Source organism: Labeo rohita, chromosome 8, assembly GCF_022985175.1.
Source record: "Labeo rohita strain BAU-BD-2019 chromosome 8, IGBB_LRoh.1.0, whole genome shotgun sequence".
Lineage (NCBI taxonomy): Eukaryota > Metazoa > Chordata > Actinopteri > Cypriniformes > Cyprinidae > Labeo > Labeo rohita.
Window position 1 is genome coordinate 23,282,958 of NC_066876.1, and position 21,471 is coordinate 23,304,428.

At 36.4% G+C, this 21,471-nt stretch overlaps 1 protein-coding gene across 2 annotated transcripts in view; it reads right to left on the bottom strand.

Annotated features, from left to right (window-relative positions):
• The window catches only part of fcho1 (FCH and mu domain containing endocytic adaptor 1), a 62,967-nt gene that overhangs the window by 6,232 nt on the left and 35,264 nt on the right, over positions 1 to 21,471 (bottom strand). The window contains exons 7-25 of one of the 2 annotated variants that reach the window (XM_051117218.1): positions 19,796 to 19,900; positions 17,935 to 18,033; positions 17,674 to 17,770; positions 17,370 to 17,487; positions 17,195 to 17,219; positions 14,995 to 15,055; positions 11,725 to 11,909; positions 10,761 to 10,785; positions 10,611 to 10,667; positions 9,775 to 9,826; positions 8,567 to 8,685; positions 7,269 to 8,231; positions 6,787 to 6,828; positions 5,078 to 5,184; positions 3,829 to 3,943; positions 2,846 to 2,957; positions 2,588 to 2,743; positions 2,368 to 2,500; positions 396 to 592 (exon numbers count right to left, since the gene is read on the bottom strand). In XM_051117218.1, the coding sequence (XP_050973175.1) occupies positions 396 to 592; positions 2,368 to 2,500; positions 2,588 to 2,743; positions 2,846 to 2,957; positions 3,829 to 3,943; positions 5,078 to 5,184; positions 6,787 to 6,828; positions 7,269 to 8,231; positions 8,567 to 8,685; positions 9,775 to 9,826; positions 10,611 to 10,667; positions 10,761 to 10,785; positions 11,725 to 11,909; positions 14,995 to 15,055; positions 17,195 to 17,219; positions 17,370 to 17,487; positions 17,674 to 17,770; positions 17,935 to 18,033; positions 19,796 to 19,900 (2,768 nt within the window). The remainder of the gene's footprint in view (positions 1 to 395; positions 593 to 2,367; positions 2,501 to 2,587; positions 2,744 to 2,845; positions 2,958 to 3,828; positions 3,944 to 5,077; positions 5,185 to 6,786; positions 6,829 to 7,268; positions 8,232 to 8,566; positions 8,686 to 9,774; positions 9,827 to 10,610; positions 10,668 to 10,760; positions 10,786 to 11,724; positions 11,910 to 14,994; positions 15,056 to 17,194; positions 17,220 to 17,369; positions 17,488 to 17,673; positions 17,771 to 17,934; positions 18,034 to 19,795; positions 19,901 to 21,471) is intronic. The other variant, XM_051117219.1, reaches the window with a different exon arrangement.

The window sequence follows — 21,471 nt, forward strand, 5'->3', positions numbered from 1 at the left end:
TATTATTTAAATGTCTGTAACACAGAAATAATGATTATAATGTGGTTGCTCTTTCTGCGTTCACATTTACCCTGACCCTCTGGTTCATTAACATGGGCAGCGACAAACGTGCTTCTCACGCTCCACTGACACTTACAATGTAAAACAGTCCTAATACACATAGCTAAATCGTTGTCATTCAGGAATAACATCGCGTGGGTGTTTAAATCGAGATCTCGATGTTTTAGGGATTAATCGTGTAGCTTTAATGTAAACAGTGCAAAATGTTTTGCGAGGATATCATTACGAGATCTCGTCACATCCGTAGCAAACACCTAAATGCCAACTTTCTTTCCTTGGAAACTCCAGTCATTTACAGTCATTCAAACACCCTCCAGACACACACAGGTTCTCACCAGGACGCAGGCGGCTGGCACTGCAGGTCGGTGGCAGTGTGATCAAGGGGCAGCAGCACTTGTACGGAGGTCAGCTGAGTGGCGGGAGCAGTTGCGGGACAGCAGTGGTAATCCAGAGACACGCGGGTCACTGTTCCACTGCGCTGACACTCGGCGGACAGCAGGAGGGGCGCACGACCCGGATCCTGAGAGGACGTCTAGGACAAAGTTAATTAAAAAAAAAACAAAGTCAACCTTAAAGGAGAAGTCCACTACCAGAACAACAATTCACAAATAATTTACTCACCCCATTGTCATCCAAGATGTTCATGTCTTTCAGTCTTCAGTCGTGAAGAAATTATGGTTTTTGAGGAAAACATTTCAGGATTTTTCCGCTATACAATAGACTTCATTGGTGCCCCGAATTTGAACTTCCAAAATGTAGTTTAAATCCAGCTTCAAAGGGCTCTAAATGATCCCAGCCGAGGAAGAAGGGTCTTATCTAGCGAAACGATCTGTCTTTATTTTTTCCGGAAAATAAAAATTTGTATACTTTTTAAGCACAAAAGCTTGTGTAGCACAAGCTCTGGGATGCACGTCCACGACATGACGTACTATTGAATCATGTCGAAAGGTCACGCGGAACTACAGACCCAGTGTTTACAAAGCGAGTAAGTCAAACGCAAACAAAAAGGTACAACGTGTCGGACGATTCTGAAGTTGTAGGAGAAAATAAGATGGAGTTTTTCACCATTCTCTACCTTTTTGAGTCGGAGTACACAGATGATGAACTTAGACGTGATTCGTAGTAGTGATGGGAAGTTCGGAACATTTTACCGACTCGGAGCTTTGAATCTTTTTTCGAGTCATTTTGTTCATTTTAGCAAAATATAATTAAACTGTTACGTGTTATTTCCACACATCTACTGCTTACACAAACGTTGATCACACTACAAACAATACAAAACTGTAATGCTATAAGAAACAAAAAAAGATTAATTCATTTTATTTTATTTGGGTCTTTAGTCTATGATTGGCTCACCTCACCTCTTATCTGACAAGTTTTCAGGTTTGAGTCGTTCGTTCATCATGTGACAGCCCCATAAGATGAACAAACGACTCGAAAACCTCGAAGACTCAAAACAGGTGAACTAATTCCAGTACAAAACCTAATAGGATGTTGTGCATGCACGACTGAACGAATCACTCCCCGGGACGACTCATTCTTCCGTGTCGCATTAAAGATTCGTTCAAAATGAACAAATCGTTCAAGAATGACCCATCACTAATTCGTAGCATCATGGACGCGCATCCCAGAGCCTGTGCTACATGAGCTTTTGTGCTTAAGTATACAAATTTTTATTTCTATAAAAAAAATGGCAGATCGTGTCGCTAGATAAGACCCTTCTTCCTCGGCTGGGATCGTTTAGAGCCCTTTGAAGCTGCATTTCAACTACATTTTGGAAGTTCAAAATCGGGGCACCAATGAAGTCCATTATATGGAGAAAAATGTTTTCTTCAAAAACCATAATTTCTTTACAACTGAAGACAGGAAGATATAAGGAACAAGAAATATACTGTGTCCAATGCAGGTTGTTGAATAAAGTCATTATTTTTGTTTTCTTTGTGCAAAAAAATTCTCATAGCTTCATAAAATTACGATTGAACCACTGATGTCACAATTTTAACAACGTCCTTACTATCTTTCTGGGCCTTGAACGTGTCAGTTGAGTTGCTGTCTATGCAGGGTCAGAAAGCTCCTGGATTTCATCAAAAATATCTTAATTTGTGTTCTGAAGATGAACGAAGTTCTTATAGTTATGGAACGACATGAGGGTGAATAATCAATGACAGAATTTTCATTTTTGGGTGAATATTTTGCCACAGATGTTGACAACTGAGCTTATTTTGCTGAACACGAAACACTCCTTTATTTATCATTAAAGCGGGTCATATTGTTATTCAAGCACTCATTAGGTTTGTGCTGACTGACCTGGTATTTTAGCAGCGCCACATTGTAATAGGAGGCCTGCGGGTTGAGCTCTGCCTCTCTCTGCAGGTGGAGCGTCAAGGCCGGCATGTTGAACCAGAAATCCTTGGTGTCCGGGTCACTCTGTGACGGGTCGCTGCAGGTACAAAGACCATAGATGCTGTGCACAGAGCTTGTAATTGAATCCAGAACACGTCAATTTTAATATTTAAGGGCATCATACCTGTAGAGCAACTTCTGGTTGGGTAAGAACTGGTCCACTCGAGAGATGTTCACCAATCTGAAGCTTAATACTGGTGCGTTAGGGTTGGCAGTGAAAATGCGGATGATGCCAGCTGGAAAGGACATTGTGAGATCGCCGGTGACCTTAACCAGACAGCTGAAACACAAACAGTTGGACAGCAAATCACTTTAAGTTGGAGCTACAGTGTGATAAAAGGCTTCGTCTTTTCCAGATGGGGTGAGAGAAGCTCAGACAGACCGGTTGTGTTCTCCTCCTTTGAAGTAGGCATTGATGTACTCTGTGATGGCTGCGGCCACAGGCCAAGACTCTTGAGTACTTAGAGAAATGGGACTGGGCCCTCGAGACAAACCTGCAGGATCACAATTCAACATTACACTTCAAAAACCATGTCAAAAACAATTTTTAATAGAACATAAAACAGTTAAAGGGATAGTTCACCCAAAAATATAAATTCTGCCATTAATTACTAACCCTCATGTCGTTCCAAACCTGTAAGACATTCATTCATCTTAAGAACACAAATTAGGATATTTTTGATGAAATCCAAGAGCTTTCTGAGCCTGTATAGACAGCAACACAACTACCACGTTCAAGGCCCAGAAAGGTAGTGAAGATATTGCTAAAATAGTCCATGTGACATCGGTGGTTCAACCTTAATTTTATGAAAATACAAGAATACTTTTTGTGCGCAAAGAAAACAAAAAAATAACGATTTTAACCAAGTTCCGTATCAGTCTATGCAGGGTCAGAAAGCTTTTGTATTTAATCAAAAATATCTTACTTTGTTTTCAGAAGATGAACAAATGTCTTACGGGTGTGCAACGACATGAGGGTGAGTAATTAATGACAAAATTTTTATTTTTGGGTGAACTATCCCTTTAAGACACAAACATGTGACATCTTTAACTTCATAACTTTATTTGCTGCTGATTTTGTCCAACGGGGGATGAATAAATGAATGAGCAATTGAATATCAAACAGGACTTGGGAGATGCATCCTCTACATTAGATACATGCCCGTGAGCTACTGTATTGGACAAATTCAGACACGACAAAATAGCGACATTTCCTGACAGCTCCCACTGTAAACGTGCACATGCCTGCATTAGATTAGCATAATAAAATTAAAGCAAAGCTCCAGAGGCTGTCTCTCTGTGTAATATGTGATTAAGTTCTGTGATAATGTAGGTGTTTAGGGAAATAGGAGTGCCTCGGGTCACCTCGGGCTGGGCTGGGAACACGGTTCTGCACTCCCCATTCGCTGGGGCTGGAGGAGGATGAGGAGGTGAGGGGAGGACTGGGATCAGGGAGTGGAGACGAACACAGGGACCTAGACTGAGAGACACCACAGAAAAAAGGCAAAATCAAAATTATGAACTGAGGATTTACAGTACTTTCTGCAGTGTGCTGCAGCGTAAAATACTATACTAAAATGAAATGATAATTGATATAGTACAAATTAAATAAATTAATTAGATTTGTAATATAGATTATTAAATGTATATATTTTTATAATTATTATACATGCAGTTTTTATTACCTTATAGTAATTGGAAGACTACATATTTTTCATTTCAAAGCTCATTTTTCACACCCCAGGACTACATTGAGGTCAAAAGTTTACATACACCTTGCAGAATCTGCAAAATGTTAATTATTTTACCAAAATAAGAGGGATCATACAACATGCATGTTATTTTTTATTTAGTACTGACCTGAATAAAGACTGCATGTAAACTTTTGAACGGGGTCAACTACTATTTTCTCTTGTGCACTATATTTAAACATCTTTTATGTGAAATATCTTAATCAGGTCAGTACTAAATAAGAAATAACATGCATTTTGTATGATCCCTCTTATTTTGGTAAAATAATTAACATTTTGCAGATTCTGCAAGGTGTATGTACACTTTTGACCTCAACTGTATTTAAGTGAACAGCAGAAAAGCAGAAAAGTTATTATATTAATGAATGAATAAATACAATCTCAGATGGTCGAAAAAATTAAGAACAGGCATTTTAAATGTAATTTATGCACTTACCCTTATACATACAGTACATTTTAAACTAACTGACATCGGAAAAAAGAGAAGTTCATGTCCATGCTATCTGTCAGCCCTCTATTTTCAATTTATGTTTTCTTTTCTACTGTGTGTGGATGGAAAACATGTGTTTTCTGGCTGAACAAATTGCCTGAGGCCTGTTTCTATGTCCTGTAATATTATTTGTTACCTTACAGTATAAAGCAACTAAAAGCTTGAAGTGGAATCTTAATAGTGGTGTTAATTTAGAGCTGAAGTCAAGGGAGCAATTTGAAGGACCACAAGAGAGAAACCACGTCTCATAAAACAAGAGATGAATGAAAGAGGCTGCAGCAGAGCCAGATTAAGGGATTTGTTTATATGGTTTTAAAGAAGCCTAAGTGCGCTGGTTGGATAGTTGGCGTAATAAGGTCTGTGGGACATTTACCCGCTCACAGCCACTGAGTCTGCCTGAGGAGCGCTTGGACCGAACCGATCGAGGGGGAGCCAACGCCAGACGCTCAGTGCTGTCCTGCCTGAAACCATGCTGGGAGACTGAGAGAGAAAGACAGAGAGAAAGTCAAGAGACAAAAAAAGAAGAAAAACCCAAATATGAAAATTCTGTCATGATTTCTTCACCTCATGTGAAGAGGGTGAAGAACTTTATTTCATGGTACAAAACAACTAGAAGAATATCTTGGACACTTTTTCCACTATAATAAATGTAAGAGCACCATAAAAGAGGCCTAAACGACTAAGTCTATCGAAAGTTGGCTGAGAGGAGTGCGATATTCTAGTGATATTGGAACTAGGGATGCTCATTTTAACCGGTTCACCGTTAACCGACGGAAAGAATTTTGACCGATTAATACAATCAGTTAAACGGTTTAAAAGGTCATTCTTTTTTTTTTCCCCCTAGTAATTCATCAAAAGACTTTAAAACATTTGCTGGATGATTAAAATAAAATAAACTTGCATTTTTGAGAGAAAAAAAAGAAAGCTCGTCTAGGCCTATAAGTCGCATTTTATTATTACATTCAAAATGTTTACAAATACTATAAACATAGGCTAGGCTATTTTAGTTCCCCTCACTCTATAAAAAAAATCTTCAATTTAACAATATTCAGGAAAGAACAAGGATGTAAAATATAAGAAGCTAGGCTATATAAACGACAAGCCAAAATAAATTCATTAAGGCTAAAGTGAAACTGAAACTAATGTTGGGTCTCTCATTCGACACAAATCCAAATGTTTCCGTATTTGAGATGTATTTGAATGCCAAAATATTATTTATTACATAAACCTGGTTTTGTACTTCACTTGCATTCCAGTATCCACATAAAACAAATGGTTTGGCATAATATTACTTCAGTATGTTGATAACGATTAAGCAGTGTGATTTTTCCATATGTTTGGCTGACTGTATTTTATTATGATAATGGAAAGGCTTTTTCCTTCTAACAGTGGAAACGACTCCTTCTAGTCATACAGATAATCGAAACTGTAAACGGTTTGCTTTTGTTTGTGTACATTTACAATAAAAACAAATCTTTGTGCTTTTGCAAAATAAAGATCAAAATAGGATGATGCCATCTTCCTTTCGCGCAGCACAAAAATGAACCAAAAACTCTGCATACTATAGCTACTTGTTGCACAGTTTTTTCTTTCGTTTTGTTTAGTAAAAATGTTTATTGTATAGGCCTATTCATTCATTTTATATATATAGCCTAGCTTTAGTTTAGTTTTTCTCCGCTGGCAGAAGCGCTGCAAGTGCGTGATGTGATGCGTCCATGCGATTCCTCATGTTTTGTTGTTTGCTGCTTTTTGAACATGTAAAATTAGCGAGTCACAGACACTTATCCTTTCTAAAATAATTAATTTCTATTTTAAAATAATCTTGTCGGTTAACGGTTAATAATCTGTTTGCGATATTTTTCACAGCGAGTGCATGATTTATTTTATATAATACTGTGTCACGGAATGTAGTTTCAAGAGGAGTTTTTTTTAGGTGAGAATGTACTTGTTTAGACTTCATATATGCGGTTTGTTAATAAAGATAATGTCTATTTTAAATTTTGCTTTGATGTTTTTGGAGATGTGAACTCCAGGGCATCAGCGGCCGTTTAGCATTCATGAACCTGCTGAGAGCAGCCTTACCTCGACTAGATCTTCTGGAATTTGAGGCTGTCTCTGATGTTTCTATAGTGGTTAAACATGAGATGTAATTAATTTGGGGTAAATCTAATGTGCAGTCTTTGGTCTCATTAATCTATTATTTGTTCCAGAGCAAACGGTTACATTTTATGTAGTTTAAATGCTGTATATGAGAGTGCTACCTTTGTACTTTTGACTGATTTGCTTAGCAACTTTTATGATGGCTGATGTCATTTATTAAACAGCATTATTCAATAAATAATACTTTAGATAAATAATAGTAGTATTTAATAATAGCATTTAGTATTGGGAAACGTTAGTTATATTATTCTTCCATTAGTTGGCAACAAGAGATTAATTAACATTTTGCACATTCTGCAAGGTGTATGTAAACCTTTGACCTCAAATGTATACCATTTACTCTGCTCTTTAAATATCAGTATCCACATCATCCACCATATTAGTCAAAGATTTGTCTATAATACCTGGTTGTGTGTTAATATCCAAGAAGTTCTGGTCCTTGTCTGTAGAGAAGCAGAGGTCCTCCTGTGGCCCAGAATGCCGTGTGAGTGGCGGCCCGTTCCTGCGGGGCTCGTCGTTAAAAGATCTCTGTTTTCTGGTGGACTCTTGTGTGATGGTGTTATTCGTAGTGCCCTCACTAAAAGGGTTATGCACTGAGTTCCAGTGCACCAGTTCTTTCTTCGGCTGAGAACTGGGGGCGGGGTTAGGACTGGGCGACGGCCTATTACTATTGGATCTGCCTTGTGCAGCCGCCTGCGCCGCCAGCGACGACTGGTGCGTTGGACTACCGATCATAGTAATAGCAAAAGGATCATCTGGGGACTCTGGAGGTGGGACGCTACGTTCTCTCTTTCTGTCTCTGTCTTTGCGGGATGAGGATGGAGGAGGGAGGGTTTTAGTGTCATTCAGAGAGATGGAAAAGGGATCGGTGCGGCCTTCCATGCCCCTGCCGTCCCTGGTGGGCCGAGGGGGAGGCGGGGCCCAGGCGTCAGGTGGAGGCAGTTTGTCTTTGGGAGCAGAGCGTTCAAAAGCATCCAGGAAGGGGTCTTCTGGAGGAATGTGTTTGCAGCTCCATACAGAGGGCTCCAATTCTGTAGACGCCAGGTTGTGGGAGAAGGCCGGGAAGCTGAAGGTGGTGGGCTCGACGTCGGGTGGGGCGCGTGGAGAACGTAGATTGGAAGACCAGGCGTTTGTGGCGTCGTCCTGTGGAAGAGGACATCGACCGGGCGATGGGTCGCGGAACGCGGTGAGGAAGGGGTCAGAGGATCGGCTCAAGTTTACAGAGTCTTTAGATTGAGACTGAGTGGATGGCCAGGCAGCCCAACCGGTGGGCTCTGGGGAAGCCCCGAGGGGCTGATGGGAGGGCGAATCCAGTCCGGAATCCTCCACATTCTCAGGAGAGGATGAATCAGAAGAGAAAGCTGCATCTGTCAAACAAAGAAAAGTCTATTACTGATCAAAATAGAAATGTCTTTAAAAAGCAACAGATTTGATAATAAAAAGGCTGACTGACGAAAATTAATTCACATTTCACTTTGGTCCATAATTGAATAATTCATGCTTTAATGCCTACACAAGCAGTTTTGACGAAGCGAGTCAATTAATTCTTAGAATATGGTAATGCACACTTTGGCACACATTAGGCTGGTTTAAAGCTTTTAATTCTCTGTTTTCTAAAATGCGCTAAGAGGATAGCCCATCCAGTCGATTCTCATCTATTACGGTAATGTGGTCTGGGGGTGGCGTGCTGCTGGAGAATTACATTCAGAAGCAGCAAAGGAGTTCTGGAGCTGCTCTCTGCCAGCAAAGCTGTGGGATTTAAAGGCCGACTCCAGAGGAGGTCCAAATAGAGCGTCCGAACCAGATGCTGTGGAACTCAGCCTGCAGAGATGGGAGGAAAGAAACTGAATGGGTAAGGAAGTGATTGTAAGAGAAGCTGATGCCATTAAAATGCAAAATTAATAACTGAAATAATAAAAATGTTATTCTTTAAAGAGTACTTTTAGTACTTTTCTTCAGCAAGGAAGCACTGGAACCACAAATACATTAATACAATAATCAGCAAAAGTTTTTAACACTGATAATAATAAAAAATGTTTCTTGAGAACGAAATCAGCATATCTGAATAATTTCTGAAGGATCATGTGACATTGAAGACTGGAATAATAGCTGAAAAACTCCATCTTTGCTCTCACAGGAATATTTTAAAATATTTAAATTTAAAATAGTTATTTTAAATTGAAATAATATTTCACAATATAGTACTGTTTACTAGACTTTTGATTAAAAAAAAATGCAGTCTTGGCAAGCATAAGAATCTTTCTTCAAAAACAAACGTTTAAATGGTAGTGTTTATGGTCTAAATAACATAACAAAATTCTAATCTATGTACTACCAGTCAAAAGTAGAATGATTTCTGAAGGATCGTGTAACTGGAGCAACAATGCAAAAAATTCAGCTGTGAAATCACAGGAATAAATTACATTTTAGACATACTCGCATATTTTAAATAGTAAAAATATTTCAAAAATTTACTGTTTTGCTGTACTTTGGATAAAATAAATCCTGAAAATGAACCTGATTCAGATGTAGTCTTTTACAAAAACGTGATTTTCTCTGCTTTTTGTTCAGAATGTTGCCTTTTTTCATGAAATGTACAACAATATATTCTGGGGGTCATTAAACTTTTGTGAAAATTATAAAAATGCTGATGATGTCTGAAAAAAAAATAAAAAATAAAAATAAATAAATTAATTAAAAAATTTAAATGTATTATTTGCATTTATTATGTATAATTATTTTTTATTAGCATGTTAACTTCTGGCTCAACCACAGGTGTGGGTTTGGGATGAGACCAACATTCAGCATTTATGCATTTAGTGCCACAAAAATTACACACTTCATCTTTAAATCTGGATTTTTGGACATTAAAGCATTCCGTAATTCTACTTTATTGAAAAACCCTCTTACCTGCTGTGATCCGGGCTGGACGTGGATCTACGCATACCCTCCTGTTCTCCATCTGTAAATTAACAAAACATTATTCTACGGCACAGTATAACAATATCATACAATAACAAAATAAGGGGTCATTTAGCAGATGTTTTTATCCAAAGTGACATATATTTTAGGTTAAATGTTTTTTTCATGGCCACAATAGTGATAGTTCATGATCCTAGATCTTTAACCATTATACCACACCCATTATACATAATGTAAAGCATATAATAGCACACTATAATATTACTGAATTAAAAATAAATAAATAAATAAATAAATAATCATAAATTATATAAACCATATACTATCAAAATAGCACCTTTCCTCTAAGTGACAAATGTCTGCAATTAAGCAGGTTTGAGTAATAGTGAGCCTGGGAGGAAGAAAGCCTAAAACCATTTTCTTCAAACCACATGCACACACTAAATTGTTTCCACTTTTGCTATTATTGTCAAAACCCATGATACAAAAATAGAGCTCATTCTGAGACCATAATTACAGCAATTCAGCTGACCTGAGATCAGGCTGTCAGTATAAGGCAATAATGACAATGCATTTATGACGCTGATCCCAGGTCAGCTGAATGGCAGATTGCTGTGATTAAGGTGTCAGATGGAGCTGTGTTTGTGGGATAATGACATCTATTAACGTGGACAGAGGAGGAGGTGGGACATTCTGTGTGTGACCGTGGCCATTTGAGATGGCTTGTCGAAATTAGTCACAGGAACAATGCATGAGAACTGAAAAATTAATGATCTATAATGTAACTCGAGTACAGAAGTGGACATCTGCGGAGTGAGACTGACCTCTCTGGGAAACACTTTCGCCTTCCCCTTCAGATCGACCTGCGGAACTGGAGTTTCCTGTAATGGAGAAATGGGACACATGAAAAATATACACACTAACTTAAATACACAATATAGTTTGAGATATAGATAGGAATACAAGTTCCTTACGTGAGAGCTGCTTCTTTACTGACACCTACAGAATGGAAAGAATAAAAGGTGTCAATAAAAATACAATTTAATTCAATGTTTTGCACCATATTTTTTAATGACATCTTTAAAGGGGACCTATTATGCAAAAATCACTTTTATAAGGTGTTTGTGTGGCCGCAGCGTGTGAAAACAACCAGCCTATAATGGTAAAAATCCTATTTCTTTATAATCCCAATAAATCATGAAGAGTCTCTTAGGACAAGCAATTTCAGATTCTCACTATGTACACATCAATGTAGGAAAAAAAATCCTGTCCATTTGTGACCATCTCTGCCCTATTAGCATAAACACAGCCCTGAGTGAGAAGCAGCAGTCTGCCATTACTGGAGATACACAATGACAGCGCCAAAGAGGCATTACAAGTGTTGTGTTTTCTGATGCACCAGCGAACACAAGAGTTTCTTCATTTTCCTAACCAAACAATGTGACAGCAGTCATATTTTATTTTTTTGCCAATGAATAATCAGTAGTTAGTTCAGCCAAAAATTAAAACTACCCCATGATTTACTCACCCTCAAGCCATCCTAGGTGTGTATGACTTTTTTTGGTCAGACAAATACAATCAAAGTTTTATTATTAAATGTTCTGGCTATATATAGATGCAAAACAAGCTAAAAGCCATCTTAGTCAAAATGAGATAATGATACTGAGTGAATGCTCCTGACACATAGTATACGTTTATCAAATACTTTTACTTCAAACTCGCTAAATTCCAGCCTCAGCCCAATTAGAAGTACCAGTACTTACATAGAAACTTATACAAAGTAGCCACAAAGAAATGCTAATTTTAAAGAAATACGTCAGATGAATTTAGAGGCTTTTGCATCTGAACTCTTCATATACAGCTGTAAAATCATTCTCTTAAAACCACCTGCAGTAGTCTTATTTTCACTATTATAGATTAAATACCCCCAACTCTTACCACTCTGTTAGGGGGCAGGGTCAGTGCCCCCACCGTGGCCTTGAGCTCCAGTTCATTGGCTGCTGAGTTGCTACGGTTACTGCTGGCAACTGGTCGGATCTGGATGTGAAACTTCTTGGGCTCATCATCATCGAAATCTGAGTCACTGGAGTAAAAATTTCCCTCCTTCTCCTCAGAAGCACAACGTAGAGAGCAATGGAGTTAAGGAGCAAACCCAGACATGATGCAGGACATATGTACTCGCACACAGGTACAAAGAAAAACACACACGGCCACAAATAGACATGAGTGCAAACACTCACACAAACACAGCTGTTCTAGTGGGGTGCAAAAATAACCATCCTATTTAGGGACGCTACTGAGATTCATATCCTTAAACACCCCTAATGATAAACTTCAATTGTCAGGGATCTAAGAGTGAAAATCGTTATCACAGGATATTTGGAGAGAAACTGTTATTGGGCAGTAGACGGTAAATCCATCACTGTCAGTTATTAGACAATACAAGTGTCTCTATTGCACATCCTGCCTTATTGAAGCATACTTCCTGACAATAACTTCCTTCCTATCTATATGTGATACTTTTGTGTGAAGAAATTTTTGCAGAAAGTAATAATAAAGAACAAGCAAAGAAGGCAAATAAATCCCTCTCCTCTCCCTATTTTATTCCACATAGATGATATTTTCAGCTATGAGAGTGAAAAGAAGCTTTGGCAAAATTATTTGTCGTACTGTTGAGGATATACATCCCAATATCAAATATCTACAATAGGACAAAAGTCCAAAAGCCGACAGGCACTATGAATATAGTGTCAAAAGTCAAAAGTTTACATACACCATCAGCTGTTAAACTGTCAAACTGAGATTTGAATTCATGGCGGTAGAAAGAAGTTCCCGCAAAAGAGGGTTTTCAAAGATACTCCGTTGTTGTGTCTTATGTATTTATGTATTTACACACTCAGAATTTCACACTTATAGTTGTAAATAGGCTGTGCCTATACAGCCATATTGCACTGCTACTTGTGTGATATTTTTCATACAGTTGGGGTCAAAAGTTTACATACACCTTCCAGCATCTGCAAAATGTTAATTATTTTACCAAAATAAGAGGGATCATACAAAATGCAGTTTTTTTGTATTTCGTACTGACCTGAATAAGATTTCATATAAAATACATTTACATATAGTCCACAAGAGAAAATAAATTGAATTTATAAAAATGACCCTGTTCAAAAGTTTACATACAACTTAAATCTTAATACTGTGTTGTTACCTGAATGGTCCACAGCTGTTTTTTTTGTTTAGCGATAGTTGTTCATGAGTCCCTTGTTTGTCCCCAACAGTTAAACTGCTTGCTGTTCTTCAGAAAAATCCTTCAGATCCCACAAATGTTTTTCAGCATTTTTGTGTGTTTGAACCACTAATCTATATAATGACTGGATCGCTCATTGCGTTCTCTATTACAGATCAGTGGTTTAAACCCTTTCCAACAATGACTGTATGATTTTGAGATCCATCTTTTCACACTGAGAGACTCATATGTAACTATTACAGAAGGTTCAAACACTCACTGATGCTCCAGAAGGCAAAAATATACATTAAGAGCCGAGGTGAAAACTTTTCTTTTTAAAGATTAGGGTAAATTTAACTTATTTTGTCTTCTGGGAAACATGTAGTATCTTCTGTAGCTTCTGAATGGCAGTACTAAATGAAAAAAATATATGATATTTAGGCAAAATAAGAAAAATGTACACATCTTCATTCTGGTCAAAAGTTTTCACCCCCCGGCTCTTAATGCGTTTTTCCTTTTGAAGCATCAGTGAGTGTTTGAACCTTCTGTAAAAGTTGCATACAAGTCCCTCAGTTGTCCTCAGTGTGAAAAAATGGATCTCAAAATCATACAGTCATTGTTGGAAAGGGTTCAAATACCAAAAAAAAGCTGCAAAACCCAAGAATTTGTGATTTGTGGGGCCTGAAGGATTTTTCTGAAGAACAACAGGAAGTTTAATTGTTTAGGACAAACAAGGGATTAATGAACAACTATCACAACTATCAAAAAAAAAAAAAAAAAAAAAAAAACAGCTGTGGATCATTCAGGTAACAACTCAATATTAAGAATCAAGCGTATGTAAACTTCTGAATGGGGTAATTTTTATAAATTCAACTACTAGTGTCTCTTGTGGTATGATCCCTCCTATTTTGGTAAAATAACTAACATTCTGCAAGATGTATGTAAACTTTTGACCTCAACCGTATATTTCCATCACCCTGTTTTTATGCCCATTTTGAAGTACTGCATCAGAAGCGAGAGACTGAAATGCCAAGAAGAAAAATAAAAAAAACCTTTCATTCACTAAAAAGTTTTTATGCTCACTTGAGGTGGTTTTTCACTTGTATGAAAAACAGTTAATGCAAACAATGGGAGATTGGAAACACATTTACCGAATAAATTTCTTCATGTGCATCAAAAAGGTCATGTGACTTTGTACGATAGGCACATCTTGACTAACCAGCGGATAGATCTTGTTGCACAGCATCATGTTATGGTCATTCTGAATTGCCTGAGAAAAGTCTTTCGTTAACGTATGTACACGACTGTGTTCCCAAACAGCAGGCATCCAGCTCCAAAAACAATGACCGCATTTATCGTCTGCTCACTCTGAGACGCAAGTAATTCATTATATATGAAAATGATTATATTCAGTGATTTAGTGCCAGTTTATCAGGAAGTGACGATTTTGTTTCCTCCGCTTTATTTGCAAATGTTTTATGCGATATTACAAATTTTGCGCACAAGTTAAATTCATAATTTTGGATGGAAACAGCTACTGAAAATCAGGGAATTAATATCTAATTTAAAAATGGAAATAAGGATTCTGAATTATGAAAACCAATGAGAAAAATGTAAGGTTCTATTTCTAGGTCATTAATCAAATAAGCAGTCTAGTGGCATCATTCAAGTGACTTTTGTACAGACGGTCAAATGTTTTTGCTTCCTTTGCAGTACAAGATGCTGAGATACTCAAACTTGTGAAGATAATGAAGCATGAGTCCTGCTGTCATTAAAGCAGAAGAAAGACAAACTAAATTCCAAATCATTTTGAAATTCAAATCCGTTTCTTCATGCCAAACTGTTATGCTGATAATATAATTGTAAACTGAAGCATGTTTACGATTCTCAGACTTATAGACCCCACCGTATGTACATACACAGTTTTGCACACTCTGTATACTCTCACTGCATCCACTCCAGTATATTCTGAAGGATATCATTCTGGTTGACATCTGCACGTATCACAAAGCCCTCGTCGTCCACTTCGAGGGGTGAGTTCTACACACAAGCACAAACAGACAGCACAAGCTCACAATAAGAAACAACATTTAAAGGCACAGGACATCAGCTGACAGAGTGATGACTCGTAGGAGGTCTGTAACGTAAATGTGGTCTGTCTTTCACTCATAAACATGCTAATGCTGTTGCCATGGCTCGTATGAGAACAGTGCAGACGTTTTAAAAGAGTTAGTAGCGGTCTGACGTCTTACATAACAGCCCGTCACACGTGTGTGTTTATAAAGGATTTTGACAGTCAGTGGCCTATCAGACATTCATTAAACACCCTGAGTATTGCCAAGGTTAAATATAGCTTAATGAGGTAACCAGACCTTGCCAAACACGTCACTCTCTCTTGCATAGCATATACACACTGAAATCTGTGCGGAAAAACAGTGTGCATTCTGTGTCTGTTTATTTGTGAAGGAGGGTTTACTTAGCTATTTTTAAGGACAAATTTGTCCTCAGCAGCTAGCTGAAGTTTACAAAAACCTTTCCAAAATCAATTATGATGTTATTGGTTCTGGAACTGGTTCTTTTGAGTGAGTCGAATATATACAGTACAGCATTCAAATCAGTGCAGTTCAATTCACTAACAAATGTTTCTTATAAGGCTATGTGCACACTTGGCATCTTTTTGACAGGAAAAAGTTGATAAGGGCGCTTATTTAGCAAAAAAAAAAAAAAAAAAAAAAAAAAAAACAATCTGGCAGCGTTGTAGCCAAGGGTGTCTTTTGTTGTTATAACAACAGCTGCAACAGTATGAATGTCGAGAAATGCGTTGGCTCTTGCGTTGGCTTTTGTTTTTTATTTTTTGCCATTTTTGTCTTTATTTGAGAGGACAGTATTTAAACAGAAAGCGAGGTGGGAGAGAGAGAGGGGGGACGGGATTGGGAAGGGTCCGCGAGCCGGGACTCGAAACAGGGATGTCAAGTGTGAACATGGCCTAAAGGATTAGTTCACACCTTTACTCAAACCCATGTCATCCAAGATGTTCATGTCTTTCCTTCTTCAGTCAAAAAAGAATTGAAGGTTTTTGAGGAAAACATTACAGGAATATTCTCCATATAGTAGACTTCAATGGTGGCCAACTGGTCCAAATTGCAATTTAAATGCAGTAATGCAGGGCTCTACACAATCCCAGCCAAGTAATAAGTGTCTTTATTTAGCGATACGATCAGTCATTTTGTAAAAATAAAAATAAAAATAATAAAAAATTTAAATTTATATACTTTTTAACCACAATTGTTGTCTTGCACCAGCTCTGTGGTGGTTATAAAAGGGCGAAAAATCTCCAACTTCAAAACCGTCTGACATTGCTGTAAAGGGCGTTTGACTTTCTTCGCACATTTACTTTTTAAACACTGGGTTGGTACTTCTGCCTATATCACGCGTGACCTTTCCAATGTGATTACGTAATGTGTTGTAGATGCAGAGCTAGTGCAAGATGAGTATTTGTGGTTAAAAACTACATCAATTTATATTTTTTAGAAAATGACCAATTGTTTCGCTAGATAAGACCCTTATTCCATTATTCGTGTAGAAACCCTTTGAAGCAGCACTGAAACTTCAACCTGCTGACCCCCATTGACGTCCACTATAATGGAGAAAAATCCTGAAATGTTTTCCTCAAAAACCTTTATTTCTTTTTGACTGAAGAAAGAAAGACATGAACATCTTGGATGACAGGGGGGTGAGAAAATTATCAGGAAATTTTCATTCTGGGGCGACACTAATGAATCATTCTGAATGAATCACTGAACCAGAGCATTTAATTCATTTAATTAACATTTGACTGAATTACTTTCAGTGATATCCATCTTAAAATGAAATGAAACTGTTCATATGAAAACATGCAATTAATGATTCTGGAATAAATTATATTTTAATAAATGAAACATAAATACATCTGTCTTTGAGATGTTCTCACTAATATAGCATCTGTGGTCTATGTGTGCTAGTAAACTAACAACTTGTTTGAGATGAGACTTTTAGACAGTCTAAACAGAGCCACAGAAGTTTGATCAAGAACAGCTGATGATACAAGGCCAGTAACTGCAAACACTATCAACCGGTTTTCTGTGTAAAATCAATACAGCAGAGTGTGTGTGTGTGTGTGTGTGTGTGTTGAGAACTCACAAGTGCATCTGCCATAGCTGAATCCCTAAGGGACAAAAACAGAGGTATGAAAAGCCATACAGTATATAACAAGAATTGATCAATGAAACACTAATTATAATTGCTCTCAAAATCTATTACAGCACTGATCTAGAATATTAAAAAATGTCTCGTTTCATATGAATGCATGACTCACGTTGAATCTGGTTCCTTGTCTTTCTTTCCCAATCCAGGGATCCTGAAGGCCTTAGCTCGACTCTTTTTATTGTTCTCAGATACTAGTGGGGACAGATACTCCTCAAACCCTACTGGACCTTATTCACACACATAAACACAGTAGTTTAAGCAAGGTTTGGAAAATGTTCAAATTCACTGTATGACAAACCATAAAAACTTGTATTTTGCAGAAGATTGATTTTTTTTTCAATGCATTGCTATCCAATAGAACAGAAATGCAATTTCTTGGGAAATCAAAAAGTTTTTATCTTTCTGTGACTCACCAGGTCTCTCCTTCCCTGTTCCCTTCTGCTCTGTAAACTTCTGAATCAGGTTCTCAATGCCAATGTTCTCCACGTTCTGCTTGAATTCCTCATGGACCTAAAGGAGACAGAACAAAGATTTTTATCAAGCACAGCTAATCGAGATCACACTGACCAGAACAACCCTAAGCCACAAGGGTAATTCGTCTGAACAGTTTTCAGCACAATTACAGGATGCAAACAGAATATCGGAGTAGGTAAAATCTCCAGAGTGAACCGTACCTGCCCGACCTGTACGTGTGTGTCTTCAATTGAGTGCGAATACGCTTTGATCAGTAGTTTCATCTGACGTAAATGAGCCTCCTCAATGTCCTGAAATTTCTGCAGATGTAGAAGGACAAATGTAAAGAAAAGCTACTGACCTCCACTGACTTACAGTACTGTTTAAAAGTTGTTGATGTTGGTAAGACTTTAATGTTTTTCTCTTATGCTCATCAAGCTGGATTTATTTAATCAAAAACACAGTAAAACAATAAAAATACCTTTATTTAGATATTCCCTTTATTTACAAGGCATTTAAAAATCTTTATTTTTTCCTCAATTTTATGCATTTTTGCTTAACAAAAGTATAATTTTCTCAAAATTTTTGAACAGTAGTGTTCATTGTTTGAATATTGTGAATATTTACAATATTTTATAGCTTAAAATTGCTTAAAATTGGTTAATAAAAAGTGCTGTCAAATGATTAATCTCGATTAAATCACATCCAAAATAAAGGTTTTTGTTCACATAATATGAGTGTATACTGTGTATATTTATTATGTATATATAAATAAACACACATACAGTAAATATTTAGAAAATTTACATGTATACATTTATATTCATATAAGTGATATTATATATAAATATTTTTAATATATAAACATAACATTTTTCTGAAATATATACATGCATGTGTGTATATTTATACATAGCACACACATAAATTATGTAAACAAAAAACCTTTATTTGGATGTGATTAATCATTTGACAGCACTATAAAGACAGTTAAGTTGTAAAACATACATCTATTTTATAAAATAATTATAAAACTTCACTGCATACTTTTAGTCATTACCATCAGATATTTATAAAAACATTTATAAGCAAAATTAAGCAAAAAAAAAAAAAAAAAAAAAAAACTTCTGAAGGTCGTTTCAGCAGTAGACCTTCTATGAGTTAGGGGTTGACCGATTATCACCGCTGATATTAAGCATTTTTATGGATATTGGTATTGGTCATTTTCAAAACCGATTTGGCGATAAAATAAAAGTATTTAAAGAAAGATTTCAGAGCCCTTGTTATTCTCATTTTTGACATTAATTTTCATTTTTACACCAGAGATATTATATATATATATAGGTTCAAAATATCCGCTATCGTTCTACTTGATCTGTAATAACTGGAAAACATATATCAGTTGACCTCTACTTTGCGTTATAGTTTTCGCGTCTTTTTGTAATTTTTTTAGGACTGTTTAGATAATCCTTATTGGAATTAGGAACAATGGAAAATTGAAAAATTAGGGCTACTCCACTGAACACATTTGGGAAAAATTCATGTGCAAAATACGGATATTTTTCTGCCTGACACTGATGACAATTCAACAGATGGAGCTAAAAAGCATTTTCTTAAGCTGAACAAGCATATTTGCAACTTTTATTTGGGATCTCAGAAAATCAGGACCTTATATTTGAACCTTTGCTTGAAACCGGCCCTAGCATTTAATAGTGGTCAGACTCTATAATTTAAAGATTACGGCTAATGCTCTAATTGAGGGATATCACGACTCCGTTGGTCTCAGAGTGATGTCAGGACTCTTGTATTTCACTGATTCAACCATTCTTTGCTCTCAAATTATTCATACTTGCAGGTCGACACCCGGCAGAAATAGACCGTAGGCATGTAATCATTTTGTCAAACAGACTGCTGTAATAATCCTCGTAGCCATGGTAACTTTACATTACTTTATTGAGCTCACTGAAATACGGTGAAATTTGCTCTGAAGGTCTACACTATGAGAACTAGCCAGCTAACCCCTGCTTTAAAAATGTTTCACACATGCAACTTTATGGAAAAAAAACCTGACAAATCACCGACCTGTGCTGATTCACTCATTTTCTGTTCAAAGTCTCTTCCAGCACGGTTAAACTTCTCAATAGACCCTGCAAAAGACTCAGCTGCCTTCTTGGATTTCAGCTCAGCCTGTGAAAAAGAGAAATAGACAGATCAATATATATATAGTGTATAGGAAAGTTAGATGTTAAGCCTTTATTTTTTTAAGATCACAAAAACAGGATGAAGGCCACCAGCTTAAAGGATTAGTTCAACCAAAAATGAAAATGCTGCCCTTATGTCATTCCAAACTAGTATGACTTTCTTTCCTCAGTGGAACATAAAAGAATACTTTCTGAAGAATTCTGCCTTTTTCCATGCTTTCGAGCGTCATTATTCTGAAAAAAACATTGGCTTGTGTCTATGGTGCATTTAAGAGAAAAGTAGTGACGTCTGCTTTGTTAATAAAGTGTTTTTTTTTAAATACGTTTTAATGAATTAGTTGACATGGGAATTGAATCAGTCTTATTTTTGCACGTATCCTTGAAAACACAGTAATTTAGGTCTTAAGTAAAAGCAATCGAAGAGAATCGAATAGAAATCACATGAATAACAACTGGATCCAGACAGTTCTTAAAGTGACAGCAGTCCAATATTCCTGCTGTCTGTCATTCAAATTAATTAAACAACAAAAGAGAGAAAAACTTCAACTTTAATAAGAAGAAAAATAAATTTAATTTGCACAGTGTATACATTTGATTAATTTATACAATGTATGTTCTTATTTATTTGCTCTGCTGTAGTTTTTTGTCCTATTGCTTGTAATTAGCTTCTTATTCTCATTTAATCACTGTTTACTTGTCATCAGTGAGCTTGAGTTATTTTTCTAGTATTAGTTTTTTGTGATATTAACACTGGTGACAAGAATTATTAAATGTATATGGTATCACAAAATTTAGACCTTTTTAAAACTAAAAATAACTATACTACCAATCAAAAGTTTTTGAACAGTAAGACTTGTAAGGTTTTAAAGCAGTCTCTTCTGCTCACCAAGCCAGCATTTATTTGATCTAAAGTACAGAAAAAACAGTAACATTTTAAAATATTTTTACTGTTTAAAATAACTGTTTCCTATTTTAATATATTTTAAAATGTCATTTTTTCTGTAAATTTAAAGCTGAATTTTTAGCATCATCACTCCAGTCACATGATCGTTCAGAAATCATTCTAATATTCTGATTTGCTGCTCAAAAAACATTTATTATTATTATCATTATTATTATTATTATTATTATTATTATTTCGAAAACAGCTAAGTAGATTTTTCAGGTTTCTTTGATGAATAGAAAGTTCAGAAGAACAGCATTTATCTGAAACAGAAATCTTTTGTAACATTATAAATGTCTTTATCCTAACTTTTAATCAATTTAAAGAATCCTTCTTCAGTACTAATTAGTACTAAAGTATTAATTTATACTAAAAAAAAAATTATACTGACTCTAAGATTTGGTTTATGATGTTACAAAAGCTTTTTATTTCAGATAAACGCAGATCTTTGGGTCTTTCTATTCATTAAAGAATCCTAAAAAAACTGTTCTAAATATTGGTAGTAATAATAAATGTTTCTTGAACGGCAAATCAGCATATTAGAATGATTTCTGAAGGATCATGTGACACTGAAGACTGGAGTAATGATGCTGAAAATTTAGAAATTATCACAG